Here is a 21,923-nt window from a genome sequence, read left to right on the forward strand (position 1 = left end):
ATTCCAAACTAGTGCAAAAGATGTAAGAGGGTTCGCACCAGCCGGAAGGGCAAATGAGTGTGAAACTGTTATCTAAAGATCTTGACTCAACTCATTGACTATTAACCCTTAACCGGGCAACCAGTGTCTATCAGACACTGTTGATTATATTTTTTGTCACATCAAACGATACTTCCTGCGAACATGATACTTTTTTACTTTATTTGTCTCTCTCTTTTTTCTCATTTCACAATATTTGACTTTGTTTGATAAAGAAAGTCAGGCGTAAAAAAAATATTTTCCATTTCACTTACGTGATTATTGCAGCAATATTTTAATTCGAAGTTTGTAAACATATAAACAAAAGTTGTAATATTACTTGAATATGTATTAACAAATGTTTAATAAAAATAAAATATATAATAAGACCACATAAAAATATTATTAACGCTAAAATAGAAAAAATGAAAAATATATGAGCAAATAAAACAATTTCCTCACACTACCTTCTGGCTTAACTTGTTTCATATACTATGCTGCAAAAATGCAATTACAATGATGATGATGAATACAAGAATGATGGACATAACAATGTTGATTAGGTTAAATATCATGTTACTCGCTTGTTTCCACAGCGATGAAACATAAAAATTGTGCATTAGAAGGGCAAGATCCATTTAAAACAATGACTGCTTGCCCGGACACGTTACAAAAATAGCATGCCCGGATAAGGGTTAAACACAAGAGAGTGGATGTAAGGAAAAGTCAGTTTTGTCAAAAAGTGAGTTAACAGTTGGGCTGAAAAGTTCGTAGGCTAACATAGTAAAAAATATTTTTTTGACAAAATTCGATTTTATTATTCAATATAGTTGCCTTCGAGGGCGATACAACGATTATAGCGGTCATACAATTTTTCGATGCCATTTTTATAGTACGATTTCTCTTTAGCCTCAAAATAGGCCTCAGTTTCGGCGATTACCTCTTCATCAGTGCTAAATTTCTTTCCAGCGAGCATTCTTTTAAGGTCTGCAAACAGGAAAAAGTCACCGGGGGCCAGATCTGGAGAATATGGTGGATGGGGAAGCAATTCGTAGTCTAATTCATATAATTTTGCCATCATTTTCATTGATTTGTGACACGGTGCATTGTCTTGATGAAACAGCACTTTTTTCTTCTTCAAATGGGGCCGTTTTTTCGTGATTTCATCCTTTAAACGCTCCAACAATGCTATGTAATAATCGCTGTTGATGGTCTGGCCCTTTTTGAGGTAATCGATGAATATAATACCATGCGCATTCCAGAATACTGATGCCATAACCTTGCCAGCCGACTGTTGCGTCTTTCCACGCTTTGGATTCGGTTCATCACGTGCAGTCCACTCGGCTGAATGTCGATTGGACTCTGGAGTGTAGTTATGGAGCCATGTTTCATCCATTGTAATATATCGACGGAAAAATTCGTGTTTATTACGGTTGAATATCGCTAAACATTGCTCCGAATCATCAAAACGTTGTTGCTTTTGATCGATTGTGAGCACGCGCGGCACCCATTTTGCACACAGCTTTCGCATGTTCAAATATTCATGCACAATATGTCCAACACGTTCCTTTGATATTTTTAAAGTCTCAGCTATCTCGATCAACTTCACTTTACGATCATTTAAAATTATTTTGTGGACTTTTTTGATGTTTTCGTCGGTAACAGCCTCTTTGGGGCGTCCACTGCGTGCATCGTCTTCGATGCTCATTTCGCCTCGTTTAAATTTAGCAAACCACGGTTGATTTTCCTGGTGCAGAGTCCGAATAATGTTTATCAAGCTAAGCCTTGGCTTCAACAGTATTTTTTTTCGCCATAAAGCAATGCTTTATTAACACGAAATTCTTTTTTATCCATTTTTTCACAATAACAAAAGCTGCTTCACTCACAATGCTATATCTCACGAACTAATTATCCGGCAGCTGTGAAATTTATACACGTATCTTTTGAAGGTTAGTACTAAGTAAAAATCACATGGATTTAATTCTAGTAACGCCATCTATGAGTCAGCCTACGAACTTTTCAGCCCAACTGTTATGTCAATTTCAGCTCTAAATGGGTAGTAGTTTCAACATTATTTTCATTTTCCCCAAATTGCACATTCACAACCAACAATTGCTGGCCTCCATGGCCGAGTGGTCAGCATAACATGCTACGAAAAGCTAGAGGTCTCAAGTTTGAACTCTGGTAAGCCATGGATATTTATGCTTATCTTTCAACCATTTCATCAGTTGATCCTTGTTGTTGTGGTTAACCTGAGACAGATAGAAAGAAAGACAGCCAAAGATTGCATGCATGTAGCCAGTTATCATCATTCAAGCTTATGAACATTGAAATAAGAGATTCTACGAGCTCTTCGAGGTTTGATTTCTGGTGAGAACCACAAAATTTAGGTATTTACCCAGTTAATAGAGGATGTCAATTGGTGAGCTACTTGCAATAGTAAACAGTAGCAGATTTATCTAGAAAACCAGATAAAAACATGGTAGGACTTAATGTGGTGGTCACCCAGTGGAAAAGTTCATTAGCAGTCTTTGCGCTCAAAGAGCTGTTATGCCTCGCAGGTTAGTTTCACATGTTCAAAACCAGCCACTGTGAGGAACATTGAAATATGAGATTACAAAACACTGCCCAGAATATAGTTTTTGTGATGACTTTAACACAACCTAATGTGGTAGAGTGGTTAGTACAGCATGTTACAGTGCCAGAGGTCCTGAGTTCGAATCCCAACTTGGACAAGGGTATTCTTTGTGAGTGTCGCTTCATCAATTTTATCATATCATCACTCATCCTCATCTTCGTGATTAGCCAAAAGTGGCAGAAATTCAAAGGAAAATAAACCAAATCAATTGCGCATCTCTATCAGATGTTATTACAAGTGCTGTCCAGTCCATAAATATGCATATATTGTCCATTTTTTTTACATATTTGGTCTAGGAATTAATTTGTGCACCTGGACAAGAGATGGCGTAACAAGCGTATCGTCCCACAGTTCCGTGTAGCCACACATGCGTTGAAAACTCCTGTCAGCGCGCATCGTTCGTAGTATAGGGCAGTTGATTGACGCGTCAAGAGCATTTTGTAGTCAACTGAACATGGCGCAGTTCGTGCCAGATATAAAGTGTTTTTGCGGGGTGTTCTGCTTCATTACTTTAACATGCAGAAAAGTGCTACCGAAAGTCATCATATTTTGGTGGAAGTGTATGGTGACCATGCGCTAGCTGAGCGAACGTGTCAGAAGTGGTGATTTCGGCCTGGAAGACCAAGAGCGACCCGGACAGCCAAAAAAATTTGAAGACGAAGAATTGAGAGCATTGCTCGATCAGGATTCGTGTCAAACGCAGGAAGAACTTGCAGAAGCATTAGGCGTTGATCAAACAACAGTTTCCAAATGCCTCAAAGCCATGGGAATGATTCAAAAGATGTCACATTGGGTTCCACATGAATTGAAAGACAGAGACGTTGAAAAACGAAAAACCATTTGTGAATTGCTGCTTCAAAGACAGAAAAGAAAGGGGGTTTTTGCATCGCATTGTTGCTGGCGATAAGAAGTGGATCCATTACGAGAACCCGAAAAGAAAAAAGGCCTGGGTGAAGCCAGGTCCATCACAATCGAAACGAGATATTCACTGTGCAAAGATTATGCTGTGCATATGGTGGGATATGAAAGGTGTGGTGTACTATGAGCTGCTGCAACCGGGTGAAACTATTAATGGAGAACGTTATCGACGACAATTAATGTGTTTGAAGCAAGCTCTGGCCAGGAAACGACCAGAATGGGAGAACAGACATGATAAACTTATTTTTCAACATGATAACGCTCGCCCACATGTCGCAAAACCGGTCAAAACCTATTTAGAAAATGTCGGATGGGAAGTTTTACCCCACCCGCCGTATTCACCAGACGTTGCTCCTTCGGACTACTACTTGTTCGATTGCATGAATAATGATTTGATTGGACAGCAGTTCACTTCTTCAGAAGATATCGAGAAATGGGTCTCTGACTGGATCGCTTCAAAGGATGAGGACTTCTTTCGCCACGGAATCCGTAACTTGCATGACAGATGGGCGAAAGTGGTGGCTCGCGATGGACAATATTTTTCTTAAGGTATTTATGTATTTTGTGTTTGAACTACAGCTTCAATGTGTGCGTAACAACTGCACGAATTAATTCCTAGACCAAATAGTATGGTTCATATATCTCCATGGCTGCCTGCAAATTATGAATTTGATAAAATAAGCAGATGTTGGAAGCAGTTATTTATCTTGTAATGATAAAAAAAATAGTGCAATATCCTCACTAAAATTTTTCATAATTGTCCATGTTACCACATTCAACATTAATTTATAATAAAATAAATTTACATTGTAACTTTTCAGAAACTTATGAAAGCTAACGTTGCATAGGTGAAATGTTGCTCTTCTGCAAAATACACCATAATAAGATATGGTAAGGAAAAGGTAAAGTTCCCCATGCATATAGCACCATGCCATGAAGGCACATTAAGGGGATGCGGTGGTAGGACCCTACATATTCTCGGTCTCGGCCATTTTGGAGGTGATGTGATGAACACCATGCTCCAACTGTCTTTAACCCCCCCCCCTCCCCAGGTACCCATTGATTTGAGACTGGGTGAGCCCCAGAGCTGCTTTATGAAGGGACAAGGCTGGAAAAATTCCAACCTTAGGTCATCCACTCCAGGAATCGAACCTGGGTTTCCTGCATGGCACTCAGATATGCCCTACTAACTAGACTATGGTGGCTCTATATGATATGCCATAAATATACTTTATTGTAAATGGACAGCTTCAGACACATGAATAATGTTTTTGGTTTCTTGGAACAAAGTGTATAATTGACTCATGTTATCATGATTTTAATGTAATTTCATACTAAAGAAGTGAAACGGCTATATAAGATACTGCAACAGGTAAGTTTGGTAGTTTTTCTCACATATACAGTAAAACCTCATTAATCCGGACTAATGGGGGGATTGATCAGTTTAACGAAAGTCCAGATTAACTGAAATAACCTAAAAGAACAGTAGAAAGAGCATTAAAACTCCGTTTATAGCAACAAAACATGTTTATTATGGTGTACCGTATTTTCGTGTCTATTAGCCACACGCGTGTATAAGCCGCACCCCCTGTTTTGGCCGTAGATTCCAGGAAAATAAAATTTCTTGTGTTTAAGCCGCACCTCGTGTATAAGCTGCACAATTAACTTTTTTTTTTTTGCGTAGATTGCCAATTTCAAGTAAGTATTTTAAAAGTATTTTAACCTTTATTTTAGCGCAATGATCTACATATTAATACCGTATCATTCAGTTTGAGTCTTCAAAGCCCTTATTCATTGTCGTTGCTGCTACTCGTTGAAATATTTTCTGCACAAGAGGTATTGTCATCCATCACTAGCATCATCATCCCACAACATTTCATCCTGGGTACCATCTAGGGCATTGGATATGCCGCACTTCAGAAAACCCTTCACAACTGTCTCCGACTTTAAACTTTTCCATGCCACCAGAATCCATTTAAAAAATTGTTTGACAGTCGGACGTTTGATCTTTCCTGTTGCTGTAAGCTCGTGGTTTCCTGCACTAATCCAGTCATTATACAGACGCCGGAACGCAGCTTTAAACGAGCAAATTACACAAACGTCTAGGGGCTGCAGTACAGACGTTAGACCCCCAGGAATCACAGCTACATCCGTTTTTAACTGTTGGAATTTTGTCTGCATTCTGTCTGTTAGGTGACCACGAAAACTGTCCCTCACCAGCAAACTCTTTTGCTTCAGCAATGCACCAGACCTTCTATTCCACACTTTGTCAATCCAGTCCAATACCAGTTCTTCTTCCATCCATCCTTTCTGCTGGGCACGTATGATAATACCCGGTGGAAATGACTCCTTTGGCACATTCTTACGCTTCAGCACAACATACGGTGGCAGTTTCCTTCCATCCGCAAGAACACCCAACATTACAGTGCATCATTGTTTCTCTCCACCCGTAGTCTTGATCGTTACGGTGTGTGAGCCTCTGTGCTGGACATAGGCATGTCCCAGTAAATAGGTGTTTCGTCCGCGTTGCCGGTCTGAGACAAGCTATAATCATTGGACTTTCGCATTCGAATCACGTACTTGTGAAATTTAACAATTTTCTGATCAAAGTCAGCAGGGAAACGTTGCGCAATTGTTGTCCTACGGCGAAGCGATAAACTTTTCCTACGAATAAAACGTGAACACCATCCTGCACTAGCTCGGAAAGCTTGACGACTGATGTCTAACTTTGAAGCTACTTCACGAGCTTAAAAAAGTATCATTTCTACGGTTACAGCATAGCCAGCACTTCTTCTCTCATTTACAAAGGCCAAAACTTCTTCTTCTACCTGTGGAAATTTTTCTCCTTTCCACGAAATGTCTTTCTCTTGCCACTTGTTGCAGCAAGTTGTTCCTTCTGATTTCTCCATCGATGAATGTTAGACTCGTCCACATCGTAATATCGCGCTGCAGATCTGTTGTCGTTTCCTTCAGCATATCGTATCGCTTGAAGTTTAAAATGAGCATCGTAGCTGATTCTTCTGCCAGACATCCTCCCTTTGATAGTACCAACCTTGACCTCAGGCCCACAACCTTCTTTAACAACTTCACTTTACTGAATGGTTTCAGATCAATACTACAGTAAAGATGATTCGTGTTCAGAGATAAGATATTATCATATTGTTGAAGAAAAAAAAAAGTTTAAAGATAAGATATCATATTGTTGCAAAGCCTGCTACAGATGCATTGTTGTTGGATTTCCTGTTAATGAATCCGTTAGGTGATAAAGATAACAAATCAACGTACATATTTTAGTATCCTAGCAGTACTTTCTTTCATTTGCGTGTATAAGCCGAAAATGTTTTCTCATTTGTGTGTATAAGCCGCACATGCTTTTCTTATCATTCGCATGTATAAGCCACACCCCATGTTTTGGTCCACTTTTCTGGGGGGAAAAGTGCGGCTTATAGACGTGAGAATACGGTATTTAAAAGGCATAGGCCTAAATACACTATTCAGTACAGTAAAATGTACAGCAATACTGTACATACAATGCGATACCCATGTATATGATGATGATGTGCCTGACGGACCTGGCTCTGCATTTAAAACCTTGCATATTATTATTATTATTATTATTATTATTTTTTGCTTGTCCGGATTAAGTGAAGTCCGGCTTATCGGGGTCCAGATTAAGTGAAGTCCGGCTTATCGGGGTCTGGATTAAGTGAAGTCCGGCTTATCGGGGTCCGGATTAAGTGAAGTCTGGCTTATTGGGGTCCGGATTAAGTGAAGTCCAGCTTATTGGGGTCCGGATTAAGTGAAGTCCGGCTTATCGGGGTCCAGATTAAGTGAAGTCTGGCTTATCGGGGTCCTGATTAAGTGAAGTCCGGCTTATCGGTGTCTGGATTAAGTGAAGTCCGGTTTATCGGGGTCCAGATTAAGTGAAGTCCAGCTTATCGGGGTCCGGATTAAGTGAAGTCCAGCGTATCGGGGTCCAGATTAACGAGGTTTTACTGTACTTAATTATTACAGCCACACAGATAATCCACATACCAGTTCTTAGTATTAACTGAACAGTTTTCTGTAATGTATACACACTGTAGTTGCACTGTCATCTTTGATGTGCATGTTGTAACATAACATATCTTTCCCTATTAAATGTACTAAAGCATGTGTATATTTTATCTTCACAACTAATGTTTATGCTTTAGTTCTAACATGTAGTATCATACTATTAATCTAACATGTATTGTATGTTCCTAATGAACATTCTTGTTACTAACACATTTCAGATAAAAGCAAGTAAGAAAAATAATGCACTTCTGTATAGCATAAACGAAATGGGAAGTATGGAATTCACAACAACTCCTTATGCCTGAGTCTTGGACTTCACAAAATTAACCCTGCTTTATATGAGCAAAGGTGAAAGAATTTAAATATTTCGTATTAAACAGTACTGAGAATGCAGTTTAAATGCTTTCTGTATAATTATCCGTAACCATTTAACATTTTCAATGTAATCTAAATAGTACAGGGTAATATTTAGTATTTAAGGTGTAATGCTTGGACTAAACTACTTTTGCAACATGCCTACATTTCCTTAAAATAAATAACTTCCTATTGTACAAGCTTTAATTATTATGAGTGAAGTCATATTTTGGGTGGTTTTCCTGTGATGATGCCAATATTTCAATAATGTTGGTTTCCTTTTCTTAATAACTTAATACGCAAAGCTATGCAGACTAGTGGGTTTTCTTGTAAGCATAGCAAAATCAAAGTGAAAAAGATTGCATATCACTCTTTAATATACAGTGGAACATTGAGTATATGTTTTTTGGAGACCAAGTTCAAATGGCTGAAAAATTAAAATTCAGAAAAAGTTTATAACATTTGTATTTATTGCGACCATGAAGACTACAAAAATGTAAAATCCAGGAACATAAATTTGGGGCTCCACTGTAACAGTATATATTTAAAAATAATTGAATTTAGTTGTTTGGGAATGTTATTTTAGTTTGCATGTAATATGCAAATTTTTGTTAGGTTACATGTTAAATACAGCAAGTAGTACAGAGCATTCCCTGACTCGCTACGAGACTCGGCGGCAAGCAGCCCGACGTCAGCGCTTGTCTTTCCCGGTGAACAGGTCCTCGACAGTTGCACGCTACAGTCTGTTTTTTCGCTCTCCCTGCCTTCGCTCTCTTTCCCTTTCTGTTGACGTTGCAGACTGACGCCAGTATAATCCTCCCTCGGAAGTTGTGTTGTGTCCGTGTGTTGAAGATTGTGGCTTAATATGGCACCACAAAAGTTTACATTACAACAAAGGATTTATCGTGTCGAGTGTTACTTCGGAAAGAGGAATTGTGGAGAAGTGCGATGACATTTTGCAATGAAATTTCCTGGTGTTCCCGTTCCACATAGGACCACTATATTAAACCTCATAAAAAGTTTAGAGTAACAGGGTCAGTTCTGAATAAAAGTTGAAAGAAAAACCCACGTGTACTTACTGAGGAAAAACTCGATGAGACAGGATAAATAATAGAACAGTCTCCTCGGAAATGTACCCACCGCCTCTCTCAACAAATGGGTGTTGCAAAAACCACAGCATTTAGAGCCGCGAAAATTCTTAAATCTAAAAATAAACAATAAAAATGTAAAAGATAAAGTATACAAAGACAATCCGCACACCATCCGTGAGTTAAAAGAGAGTATTGTACGAGAAATCGGGAGAATTACAGTAGACGAACTTGCACGTGTAAATGCCAATTTCCTTCGGAGATGCCAGGAATGTGTTGCAGCAGAGGGACATCATTTTCAACACCTTCTGTAGTCAAGGTTAGTACACAATATGAAAACTGTAATTTTAATAGCCGATTCTAGCGACTGTCGCGGACCCCATTCTCCGGGAAATACAAGCGCTGACGCCGAGCCGCTTGCTGCCGAGTCTCGTAGCGAATGTCAGGGAATGCTCTGTAGTATGATAAGTTCAATAAGCTTCAAAAACATATAATTTCTTTCTTTCATAATTCTAAAACAATCCCTTCAGATTTATACATTTCAGCAGTGTTAATCAACTAATGGATTATATTATTTTAAAGTTAACAAAAATAATAGACACAGCATGTAACATCTTTTGATTATACAAATGCTCCATTTGACTTCAATATTTCAGTATGGTTCCAAAGGATATGGGAAGACATGATAAAATTGATTTAACCATTTTTTATGTCCTGCTCATAACTTTCAAAGCCTGAGGAAGGATTGAGCTCAATTTGAAAATTTGTACAACAAAAAAAAAAAAAAAAAAAAAAAAGGGGGGGGGGTTGTGACTCTTGTTTGGTTAATTTTACAATGTCGAATGACAAGTAGCATGAAACATCAGAATTTAGAATAGAGTAGAATAGACTTTTCATTTTCTACTGAGCAAGGTTTAGCCTGGGGCTGCTCTACCACCTAACTCATTTCTCTATTCAAAGTAAAAGGAAAGGGAGAATTTTTCCAACTAATAAATAATAAAATATGTATAATTTTTCAAAGAACAATAGTTAAATGCTATGATAGATAGCACCAGTTATTCATTTTGTTATTGTGTATTTTATCAGGAGACAGACATAAGCAGGGAATGCGCACAAAGCAGCGATCCACTTTTTCTACCTAAACAAGAAGAGTCAGAGATATATCCAAACAAAGGTTTGGCTCCTTTACTTTAAACTTGTTTAAATATTGGTGCAAAGAATATAATAAATATTACAAGTAATTCAAGCAAACCTTTGAGCTATTTTAAAAAATATAAATGTGCCTTTATTTTAATAATGCATTAACAAACATAGCGATATAATTAATAAAAAAATTAGATGACAGTTTTCTAACAGTAATACACATTATCAGATTATAGAGCAGGAACAATTGAAATGCAGACAGTGGGAAGAAAATAGAGAACACTCACAAGACAAATAATAATTTTGCAGTATTGTCCAATTTCTATTTTCTCTGGTGATTCTTTCATGATTACTTCCCAATGTTTACATATAACCAATCTCGAAAACAGAAAATAATAGGGACAGGACTTGATATGCTGACCTTGTTTCACCCAGCAGATGGCTGTTGCACCACGGAGATTAGTTTTAGTTTAATGTTTATATGTGTCTAATAAAATAATGGTAGTATATTGCAGTTGTGTAGCTTTAAATATACCATTTCTTAAAGAAAATATCCAGGGGTCCCAGGTTCGAATCCCGGTCTGCGCATGGGTGTTCTTCGTGAGCGTCCACTCATTAATTTCATCATATCACCACTCATTCTCATCGTCGCAATTAGTCAAAAGTTGCAGAAAAGTGACGCAAAATAACAAAAATCAAATAAAAATATTAAACAAAATATAAATTTAATAAAATCTGCAAAGTAATTATGTAAGAATATATGCTTTAAATACAAACAAGACAAATATAAAATATGTAAATATACATAAACAAATTTCAGTATAAACCAATGGCAGATAAATGCAGTCAATATAATGTGGAATGTTTGCTAAGCTAATTAAAATTACTCTTTCCCCATAATAAAATACTCTGACATCTATAGAACATCAATAATATTTAATATATTAGATTCTGTGTGATCTACGAGAACAAGAAGAAAAATATTGATATTATTTGCATTTGCAATCTTAACGATTGGTCTCACATTCAGGGGGTTAGGTTCTGAATCAAGAAAGGTAAGATATAGAAGCAACCTTATTGTTGCATGTTTGTGTTTCTAACCTAACAAACATGTCAAAACTCTGATGTAACTGATGTTTTGTAAATATGTGTGTTTTAGAATAATCCCCTGCAAAGGTGAAGTGATCAGTATTGCATATACTTAGTGGTATGTGCACCAAACTTTTGTAAGGGTATGTTATGACTCCAAGCGGAGAGAGTCAAGGGGTAGGGGGAGGGTATGGATTCTTCTTTTCAGTAGTCATTGCTATATTCTACTATATTTTTGTACATTACTTTTTTTTTAGGAAATCTGGGCTAAATGGGGTGTTATAACCCTCCACTAACCCCTTTCCTCATCTCGGCAAGTACTACATGGGGATGCTAGTTGCGCTAATCATAACATACTCCTCTGCACGTTGAGAAAATTTTGAATCAAGAAATTTATTCTTCTCTCCATGTATTTGTCTTGACTATTTATATTTGTTAGTCTCGCGCTGTGGCCGTGTGGTCTAAGGCATCAGGGGTTTGGGATCCGACTATGGGACGCACTTGGGGGAAAGTGTAACAGCTTTTCTCCCGAGATTTCACCAATGGGACCAGTGGCCACCCACCATCGTGAGGAAATTGGGGAGATACATAAGTAGCGTAACCCGGTCACAGAAACCTACAGTGATGGGGGGTTCGTCGTGCTGACCACACGTCACCCCATAACTGCTTGGATGATCGTCCACCTCTGCTGAGGCTTGTGGGATGTAATTTTTATAAGTAACTTTCCAATCGGTACTCCTATCTTGACTTTTGCAACTTTCATGAGACTCATTTTCAGCCGACCACTGTGGTGGAGTGGTTATCACTACGATGCCAGGGGTCCCAGGTTCGAATCCCAGCCTGGGCATGGACGTTCTTTGTGAGTGACCCTTCATCATATCTTCACTCATCCTCATCTTTGAGATTAGCCAATTAGTGGCATAAAAGCGAAGTAAAATAAAGCAATTCAATCAATGAGACTCGTTTTTCAAGAGACGTGTAGTACCATACATCACTTTGCATGGAAGCTCACTGAAAATAGGGTAGTGTTACATTTAAAAGACCTGAGGGAAGGAACATTTCCAATTATAAATGCATGTCTATATAACATCTCTATTACTAACTGCATTGCAAAGATTACAAATTGCATTATCGTAATTTGTACCTTTCTTTCAGATGGAGCAGATTCCAGTAGAATGATGTTACCTGCCCAGATCTTGGCTGCAAGAGGATCGCAATTCTCGTCGACTCCCCACCTGTCTCCTGTTTTTCTAGCTGAAGACAGGCGAACATTTGGGAATCCTATTAGTTATCTAGGTGGGCCTCAAGTTCTAGGATCCAATAGTCAGAGATCCAGTAAGGAATCAGTGTTGTCACTGGACTAACAATGCGGAATAAAGTTGCGCTGGGAAAGTTAGTGTACAGATTATCGAACTCAGTGATACAGAGTAATGAATTTTAGTATAGAGATTTTTTTTCCCCTCGCCTAGTCATTTATCAACTATCTTCTTAAGGATGTATGCAATAAGTATGATTGAGTGTGTGTGGTTAAGAAGATGCGTCAACCACTTGTGTTTTTCCTTTGATGTAGTTTTAAGTAGGAACCGGTAACCATCATATAATCAAAGTGAAAAAAATCAAATTTACTTTGAATAAAATAAAAAAACAAAATTTCCAGCAGTGGAGACATTTTAACTGTACCGCTTTATTTATTACCATCCTAGTTTTAAAAGTCAGAAATCTGTATTTCTGAAGTATTTGATAGGCAGTAATTTTGAAATAATAACAATTGAGCATTATTTATACACATAATAATAATATAGTTACATTTAGGAATCTGCAATTTTTCCTATTTTTGGCATTATTAATTCTACATTTTTTATACTGTGCCACAAATATGTAAATATCACATTTTATAGTAATGTAATATTGATTTTAATCCTAATTTCTGTGCCTGCCATAAAAACAATTCATTGTTGTATTCTTGTTTTTACAAGACTTTCCGAATTGTTTTTGGTACTATTTTTGTAGTCATGAAGAGAATGGCCAGGTATCATTCCTTGAAAAGTGTGGAATATTACCAGTTTGCGGAGAAAATATAATTACTGCTAGTACGTTAGTATGGTAGAAATGTATGTATTTAATATCAAGTATGCAATAAAAAAATGTGCCTTATAAAAATGTTGAATTTTCATTGGCATTATATTGTAATTACCTATAATGAATGTGTTACTCCATAAAACCATTATGACAGTCAACACAACTTGCTGCCATATTTCAATCTTTTCGAGATGTTGTTAACTGGGAAATAATATCATAGTACAAGAGTTATCTTATTTTTAAGGTAATTTGGATAATTATACTACACCATGGCAAATATGGCTGCCATGATATTTGTTTTTGAAAAATGTAAGACGATAAAATTATGTACCCTGTGTATAACATGTCTTTTCTGCCTTATATATCAAATTAAATCTGTTTTAAGACCATTTATGTTGTTTTAGGGAAATGATGTTAAGATATTGAAACTGTACTTGAGATTCTATTAGAAAATGTGCCCATAACCATTCCACAGAATATAAAACACACAGCTGTTATTGGAATCATACATGAAGTTGTAATATTCATATATCTATTGAAATAGTTGTTGTTCATGTTACAAATTATGTATTTTGGTTTTAATGCTTATATTTAAACCAGTTTCCAATGTGCTGCTTTTCAAAAATGTTAAAATCTTCATATTTCAAATTTAAAAATTTGAACATCAGTGTTATTATTACATGCTTGTAAGTGATGAGATCTGAAAGGATCTGGTAACATTGGGAGCTACAGAAAAAATTGAAAGAACAGAACATTGATATTTTTTGAATTCTCCTTATTTTGCCAAACTAAGAAATTATTACATAAAATATGAATTCCTAGTACTAAAAGACATTTATAAGTCAAGTAGAAGCTATTGTGGCATTAGTTAAAGTATGATGTGCTGCTATAGTTGTGAATTCCTTATCTTACATAAAGTGCATTAGTTTGTATACAAATGAAGCATACCTTGGCATGACTACAGGTAAGTATAACCATTATCATCCATGTGTTCAAATGTTTAGCATTTAAATAAGCAAGATTGGTGATCTTTGGTAACCTATTTATAGGGTGACTAATAGATTTAACACAATTAAACTTAATGCAAGTGTATAATCAGCTCTAAATATTGACAGTTTGCCATATTTTAATGTTAAGAATGGCAAATTCTTCTCAATAATAAATAATCATCTTATTTGTGACTAATTTCATGTGACAATGATTTCCAAAATTCTTCTACCCTTACATCCATCCCTTAAATATGCCTTCATGGCATGGTGCTATATGCACAGGGAACTTGACCTGTAACTTGGCAGGTTGTAGAGGTATTGATAGCTTTTCAAATGATTATAATCATTCAAATGTGGATCATATTTAAAAGAAAAAAATATTCTTGCTTGAATAACAGATTAAAAATTCATTACATAGTAAGTTTTACATTAGAACTAGGGCTCGTAAGTTGATGACCTGAAAAATCTTAAAAAATGACCTAAAAATTATTTTCTTTTAAAATAAAAGCTGGATTTTTTCATAAATTACAACAGAGTAGTTGAATAATTAGACAAAACCCGTTGTTCGGTATTTTAAACTACTGAAGCAAAGGGGAGGAAAAGCAATTAAATGGTAATGTGGTTTTCTTTATTTTTACTTCGTTTTTCTTTGGAAGTCATTCTCCTCCTTTCAGAGTGCACCTCGCACGATACAGTAGTCAGTCAGCATCTGAAAATACAGTTGTGTTTTGTGTACATCGGATTATAATTTTTTTATATTATGACTAAAATCCAAGATTAAAGCGATTGTAGTGGTCAACAAGGGAACCCCAAAGTAGGCGTAACATAAAGTATTTTAAGTGCTGGAGGAAAAATAAATGTCCCACAATTAATTATTTAATCCATTGCCAAACTTTTAAGTTAAAAATAATTCATAGTATGGGAATGAGAGACGCAGTAATAGATAATTCAGGTAGTCACGTTTGCACGTTAAGTTATTTTCTATTAATTTTGAAAACGTGCCAAGCAAGGATACAACAAATTCCAACGAGGATGGTGGCAGTGGCTACCAAAATTAATAGAAAGTAACTTAAAACAGCTTTGCAGCAAACATGAGTACCTGAATTAAAAATAATATTGTGAATTTCCATTCACTGTGTAGTGAACGTGCTAAAAAGACCCATGTCAGGAAATTTAAATACCTAAATTATGCTAGCAAATTCATTTAAAATTCACGAAACAGGGGAGAAGAAAAATAAACGTCAAAAATGAAGCAGAATGCATAAAGACGGCAAAAATACTGAAAAATTACCTACAGACCAAAACATTCCAAATAAAAACAATGTTTTTGGTTCTAACTTATGGGGGAAATGGACTGACATCAGGTTTAGCATTGTTTTCAAGGCTAAGAAAAAAATATGATTTTTCAACTTCCAAGCCCTAATTATAACATTTGAATTAGGGTTGAGCAGACAGATATGGATGTTGTGATATATTGGTGTCTAAGTTCAAATTTGATCACTGACACAGCCTGATACTTTTTTCTTCCATTAAATCATAGAATATGGTTGCCTCATTCTGCAACTTGTACAAAATGTCTAAATTTCTTATTAATTTCTTGTCCGGGGTCCCAGAACTATCTCAGGCAAAGATAACACAGCAGTGTAGAGAATTTTTGTCTTTTGCACAACTTTCAGTTGGTGTGTGCTTATCTTGGCTTGAAAAAGTTCTGTGAAACCAAGACGAAATGTTGCATGAAAAATAAAAATAAAAAACAATTAAAACACAGCATCTACTAAAGTTTAATGCACACTTTTTTTCAAAATTTTTGCCTCCAAACCTTTGCTTCGTATTGTGCATGGAATAATTCGGAGAGCCATTACCACACATGTTTTCACTATGTCACTGCATATAATGTGTATACACAAACAGGTGCAAATACAAATTACCAGGTTGTATTTCTTTAGTAATAACAATTTTTAAAAGAACACTACAAAGTGAAATGGCCATTTCCCATGATTTTTTACTTTGACGGAACATTTTGCGACAGGATCATTCCACATCAGTTCAACCAGGCCAGGGAACCCACCATCTCGGATTTTTATGAAACTTGGTACATTCAATCCTTCCATGGTGGTAAGAAACCACATAAAATTTTTCGCCTCTAACTCATCTGGTTTCAGAGTTAAGGCCTCTCAAACTTTCAGCCAACTCTCGTTTTCCTTCATTTCCGAAGCCCTCATTGAAACCTGCAGTGCTTTACAAAAAAAATTATATCTCGCTCACACATGATTCAATCCTTTTGAAATTTCACAACAATCTTGACCAAACAATAGGCATTTCAGAAAAAAAATATGACATCACATGATATCAATATTTTAGTAAAACAAAAAATTAATAAAAAAATATTAGCGGGATTTTGTTGACGAAAACATGCCTTGCTAAAATTTCAATTATCATTAAAAGGGAATGAATTAATACCAGCATAAATATTTTTAAAATTAACCTGGATATGTATTCTAACTTACCCAGCAATAAAAGTTATGGTTATTTTATTCCTTCTATAAATATAATATACTTATGTCTGATATTTGGATGAAATGGCTTCCGGAGTATTAAAATATTTTGGTTAACTCAAAATCAATCAAATAATGTGTTATAAATTAATCAATGAAGGAAACTCAAAATTCTACACTTTTGTTTATTCTTTGAGCATTGTTGTCTTATTATTTCCTTGCTTATTTATAAAATAATTTATCCATATATAAGCAAAATATATATGGTTCAAAAAAATCTTTGTTTAATGTTGTGTTCTTTGTAAGCAGCAGTTTTGAGCATAATCTGAAAAGAATGAAGAAAATTCTGTTGTGCTACTCTGTTCAATTTTGATGTTATTTTGTTTGTTACTCGTTACTATAGTGACTGTAGAAATTGGTTAATATACTAATGTGATAAGTAACATTTGAAAAGTTAATTTTATTTAAAATATTGCAACAAATTGCTCCACACTGGGGACAGTTGCAATAAATTGGCGACCTAGAGCCAGGATTCGAAAATTGTGAGTTGATAAGAACTGAACTGATAATGCAATAATGAAGAAAAGAGAAGTGCCTTACGTCCTTCGAAGTAGCGTGTGTCTTCAACCGGATCTTAGTGATGATGTCAACATTACCTGAGACAGAATAGCAATGAAGATGACAATAATGATAATAATAATAATAATTTATATTATTTTATTAATATGAAATCATCATTGAACAATATCAGTTATTATGGTATCCCCTCCTGCTTCAACATTTGGTGTTTGATGATTTATCCATATAGATATTTAAATGTGATTGACCAAAACACAGGTTTAAAAATTACTGAATATTCCATACATTGCCTATATATTAGGGATAGGACGATATGAAATTTTGGCCGATACCGATATAAAATTTACCGATACCGATAACCGATATTCTACCGATCCGATATAAAATTAGAAATGGTCCTGGAAGAACCTGAAAGGTTCATTGACCTTAAAAAATGTGTGTTTCAAAGTGACTGCAGTCCAAGAGAAATTGCGTATTTAGACATTTACTTTTTAAAAAAGTAGGGCATGGAGATTATTCATAAAAATTACAACATCAATGGCTGAATTTTGCACTAAACTATCAGATATTTATCGATATATCGGATCCGTAAAATAATCGGTAATTTTACCGATACACTGATACACCGATATGCCTATATCGGCCGATACCGATAGAGTACCGATTAATTGGTCCCATCCCTACTATATATATTTTTTACCTTTCCATATATGTGCATGCAACATATACAAAAATTTACTTTGTGACAAGTTGTATACCAAATCAATCCAATCTTGAAGGTTTGCATAACCACTTTTTATAGATGCAAAATAATATATGGTATATTGTTACCGTATAATATGCTTGCATGTGTAATGCCCACCCTGGTATTTGATGGGGATACTGCAACAGTTCTTTAATTCAAATACATTTTACAATTATATTTTGTTATTTAGTTTTGAGCATAATCTGAAAAGAATGAAGAAAATTCTGTTGTGCTACTCTGTTCAATTTTGATGTTATTTTGTTTGTTACTCGTTACTATAGTGACTGTAGAAATTGGTTAATATACTAATGTGATAAGTAACATTTGAAAAGTTAATTTTATTTAAAATATTGCAACAAATTGCTCCACACTGGGGACAGTTGCAATAAATTGGCGACCTAGAGCCAGGATTCGAAAATTGTGAGTTGATAAGAACTGAACTGATAATGCAATAATGAAGAAAAGAGAAGTGCCTTACGTCCTTCGAAGTAGCGTGTGTCTTCAACCGGATCTTAGTGATGATGTTGAAGTAAGCAACGAAGAGGACATTTCTGGTAAGCAAATGGAGGATTTAATCTGTTGTAAGGACAGATTTTCTGACACTCGCATGATTGAATGCACGTCATGCAAGAAATGGGAACATGTAAATTGTAGAGGTCTTACAGTTATTCACTGGGTAATATTCAGCTCTATGAAAGAAGACTATTACTGTAAGACATGCAATCCAAAATTCAATCCATTCACTTTAAAATCATACTTGGATACAGTAAATCCCAATATTGACCAAATTTTATCTGCTTTTCACTTGAGTTTGGCCCAACATGAGAATAGGTTGCAAGACAAGTTGCTTCAGAATACCGAAACGCTGGAGAATAGGTTACTTCAGAATACTGAAGCTCTGGAGAATAGGTTGCAAGAGAAGTTGCTCCAGAATACCGAAACTCTGGAGAATAGGTTGCAAGAGAAGTTGCTCCAGAATACCGAAACTCTGGAGAACAGGTTGCAAGAGAAGTTGCTCCAGAATACCGAAACTCTGGAGAATAGGTTGCAAGAGAAGTTACTTCAGAACACTGAAGCTTTGGAGAATAGATTACAAGATAGACTTGATCAGAACACTGAAACGCTGCGCGAAAGTTTACAAACAAACTGTGAAGTTTGGGGCACAAAATTGGTTAGGTTGCAGCAAAGTACTGAAAAACTGAATGAAGGGCTCCAACATGTAGAAAATAAGTTGCAGCAGGTTTCTGATGCTTGTCAATCAGCTAATAGGTTACTAAATGAACGTATAAATGATGAAGTAACTTTATTAAATTCGAAAGTCAGTGATCTGGAATCAAAACTAGACCATCATGATGATGAGTTAAAACAACACTTATCAAACCAGTTGTGCCAACATGAAACTTCTATAAGTACACTACAAACAAATATGAATACTACGCAGGTAAAGTTGCAAGAATTTGATTCTATGCTTAAGGATTTAAATGAGAAATGCATTAGCTTAGAGCAAAGCGATGTTATTTGTAATAGTATGGTTAGAGACGTTCTACAACCAGATAAAGAATTAAGTAATGTTGATGCACTTATTAATGAACATAGGCACATAGCATGCCAAACTGATACAAGATTAAATTCTAAATTAAAGCATGTTTTTAGTGAACACAATAAATGCGAAACATTTCATACAGGTTCTTCTGGCTATGATACATCTGATGCTGAACTGAATTCTGTAAAGGAAAATGTAACCAAATTGTGCAAGGGCAAATCTGCTCACAATAAAAGTAGAAATAAATTTGGTAAAGCTTCCACTTCACAAGGCAAAAATACATATGCATTGCGGCATTGTGTTCTAGATAATACTGAATTTACTAATAGCAATCCTACTGTTGACAAAATCCATTGTACATGTTCACTAAATAACCATTCATGTCTTTCTTCGTTGAACAACTCTTTGCTGTATGATAATGACCACGTACATACTTGTGATATTGAAAATAATGCACCTAGTTCTTTATGTGCTACAGACACATCAAAGCAAATTTGTTCTACAGCTAACAGAAATTCCATACCTTCTAGAACTTATGTTGCTTGTGATAATAAAGAAAATTTCACAGGTCTTGGAACTTCAGTATGTGGTTGCCAACGTCAAAGTACATGTCATTCCTTAATCCATGATCAGTTTCCTGATGACTTAAATGTAAATCATTGTCCTTGTACTAGAACAAACTGTACTTATAACCCGATGTGGCTTAATAATGATTCTACATGGAATTCTTATAATCAGTCTGATAAATGCTCTAATAGATTTTCACGAGTTAGTGAACTCAGTCAATTGCCACGTTTTGGAGGAGATGTTTCAAAACAGTCTGCTAGAGAATTTATCGAACAACTAACTACAATGTTAAACATAATTGGTGTTCCTTCCAAGTATAAATTATGTATAATTCGTAAGTGTTTTTATAATGTAGGCGCTTACTGGTTCAACAGTGAAAAGAAGAGTTTCATTTCTTATGAGGACTTTGTACATAAATTTCTTGATCAGTTTGCATCTAATGAGTTATTAGAAAGTCAGTTGACATTGTTACGATCTAGAAAATACAACCCAGCTTCAGGTTTGTCATTGGAAGCATACGCTTTAAAAACGTACTCTGCTTATTGTAACCTTGTGGAAACTCCAAACAAAGTTGAAGTAATACGGATGATTTTGAAACAGCTACCTGAGTCAATTTCAAAGAATGTGGGCTGCCATAACATTACAGATCTTAAGCAACTGACGCAGAAATTAAGGACTATTGATTTGTATTCGAGTGATAAGAATAAAAGTTTATCTTTGCCCGGTGATAATACAGATTCTGATGACAGGGCTAATAAGAAGAGGAGTTTCGATAGAACAAAATACTTCGTCAGGCAAGTAAATGTTGAGCGGAATTCTTATGATTCTACAACACAGACTGAAAATGCAAGAATCAATGTAAATCATCGCCCATCTCCCAGAAGATTTGAACGCAATCCCTCAAGAAGGCAGTTTGTAAGGTCTGAAAGAACTAATAATAACGTGAATGATTCTAATTTTAGATGTGAACATTATCCATCCATATATAACAATAATAATGGAAGTGCTGGTGTTAGAAGAAATGCAAATGTTGATGAACAATCATCTTATATTAGTGGCCAGCATACGCTTAATTGTAATACTAATCAGAATAGTGACAGTGTTTGTAATAATTCTCGTAATTCGATAAATTACTCGGATGCTAGAACGGATAATCCTGTTTCATCTGAAAGGTTAGGTGAGTTTATTTGAACAGTGAGTTGATCATCGCTGTTACAAGAAAGTTCATTGTTTCTTATTATCGTGTGTAAAACAGCATGAATTTATTGTATTTGTTCTGTTTATTTATGTTCTGTTGATCATAATATTGTCTTTTATGGAATAACTTATATTTGTCTTCTCCTCTCATAACTGTCTGACTTATTTCAATGTATCAAGGACAAGTGTTTGACACGAATAAAAACAGAAAGCGCCAAGAAGAAAATTATACAAAGTGTCTCGCTGGAAGAATGATAAGAAGGAATATATATAATGTAAGTTGAATGTAATATGGTATACCATTATAATGAAGGACTTCATTTGCACATACAGCTTCAAAGGGAAGAAGTGCACTCATGAAGAATATAACCCTTTAAATGGATATAAGATGGTTATGAAATAGTAATGGTAATGAGATTGCAGTA

The 21,923-nt window shown here is 35.6% G+C and overlaps 1 protein-coding gene across 4 annotated transcripts in view; it reads left to right on the forward strand.

Annotated features, from left to right (window-relative positions):
* axo (axotactin) overlaps positions 1-13,450 on the forward strand; it is a 223,120-nt gene extending 209,670 nt beyond the window's left edge. Inside the window, exons 35-36 of one of the 4 annotated variants that reach the window (XM_083143941.1) lie at positions 10,159-10,246; positions 12,460-13,450. In XM_083143941.1, coding sequence (XP_083000067.1) covers positions 10,159-10,246; positions 12,460-12,668 — 297 coding nt within the window. In that variant the 3' untranslated portion in view covers positions 12,669-13,450. Of the gene's footprint in view, positions 1-7,848; positions 7,979-10,158; positions 10,247-12,459 lie in introns of those variants that run through there. The other 3 variants (XM_083143942.1, XM_083143943.1, XM_083143944.1) reach the window with 3 other exon arrangements.
* Positions 13,451-21,923: the final 8,473 nt, after the last annotated feature.

Source organism: Lepisma saccharinum, chromosome 22 (genome assembly GCF_977018435.1).
Source record: "Lepisma saccharinum chromosome 22, izLepSacc3.1, whole genome shotgun sequence".
Taxonomy (NCBI): Eukaryota; Metazoa; Arthropoda; class Insecta; order Zygentoma; family Lepismatidae; genus Lepisma; species Lepisma saccharinum.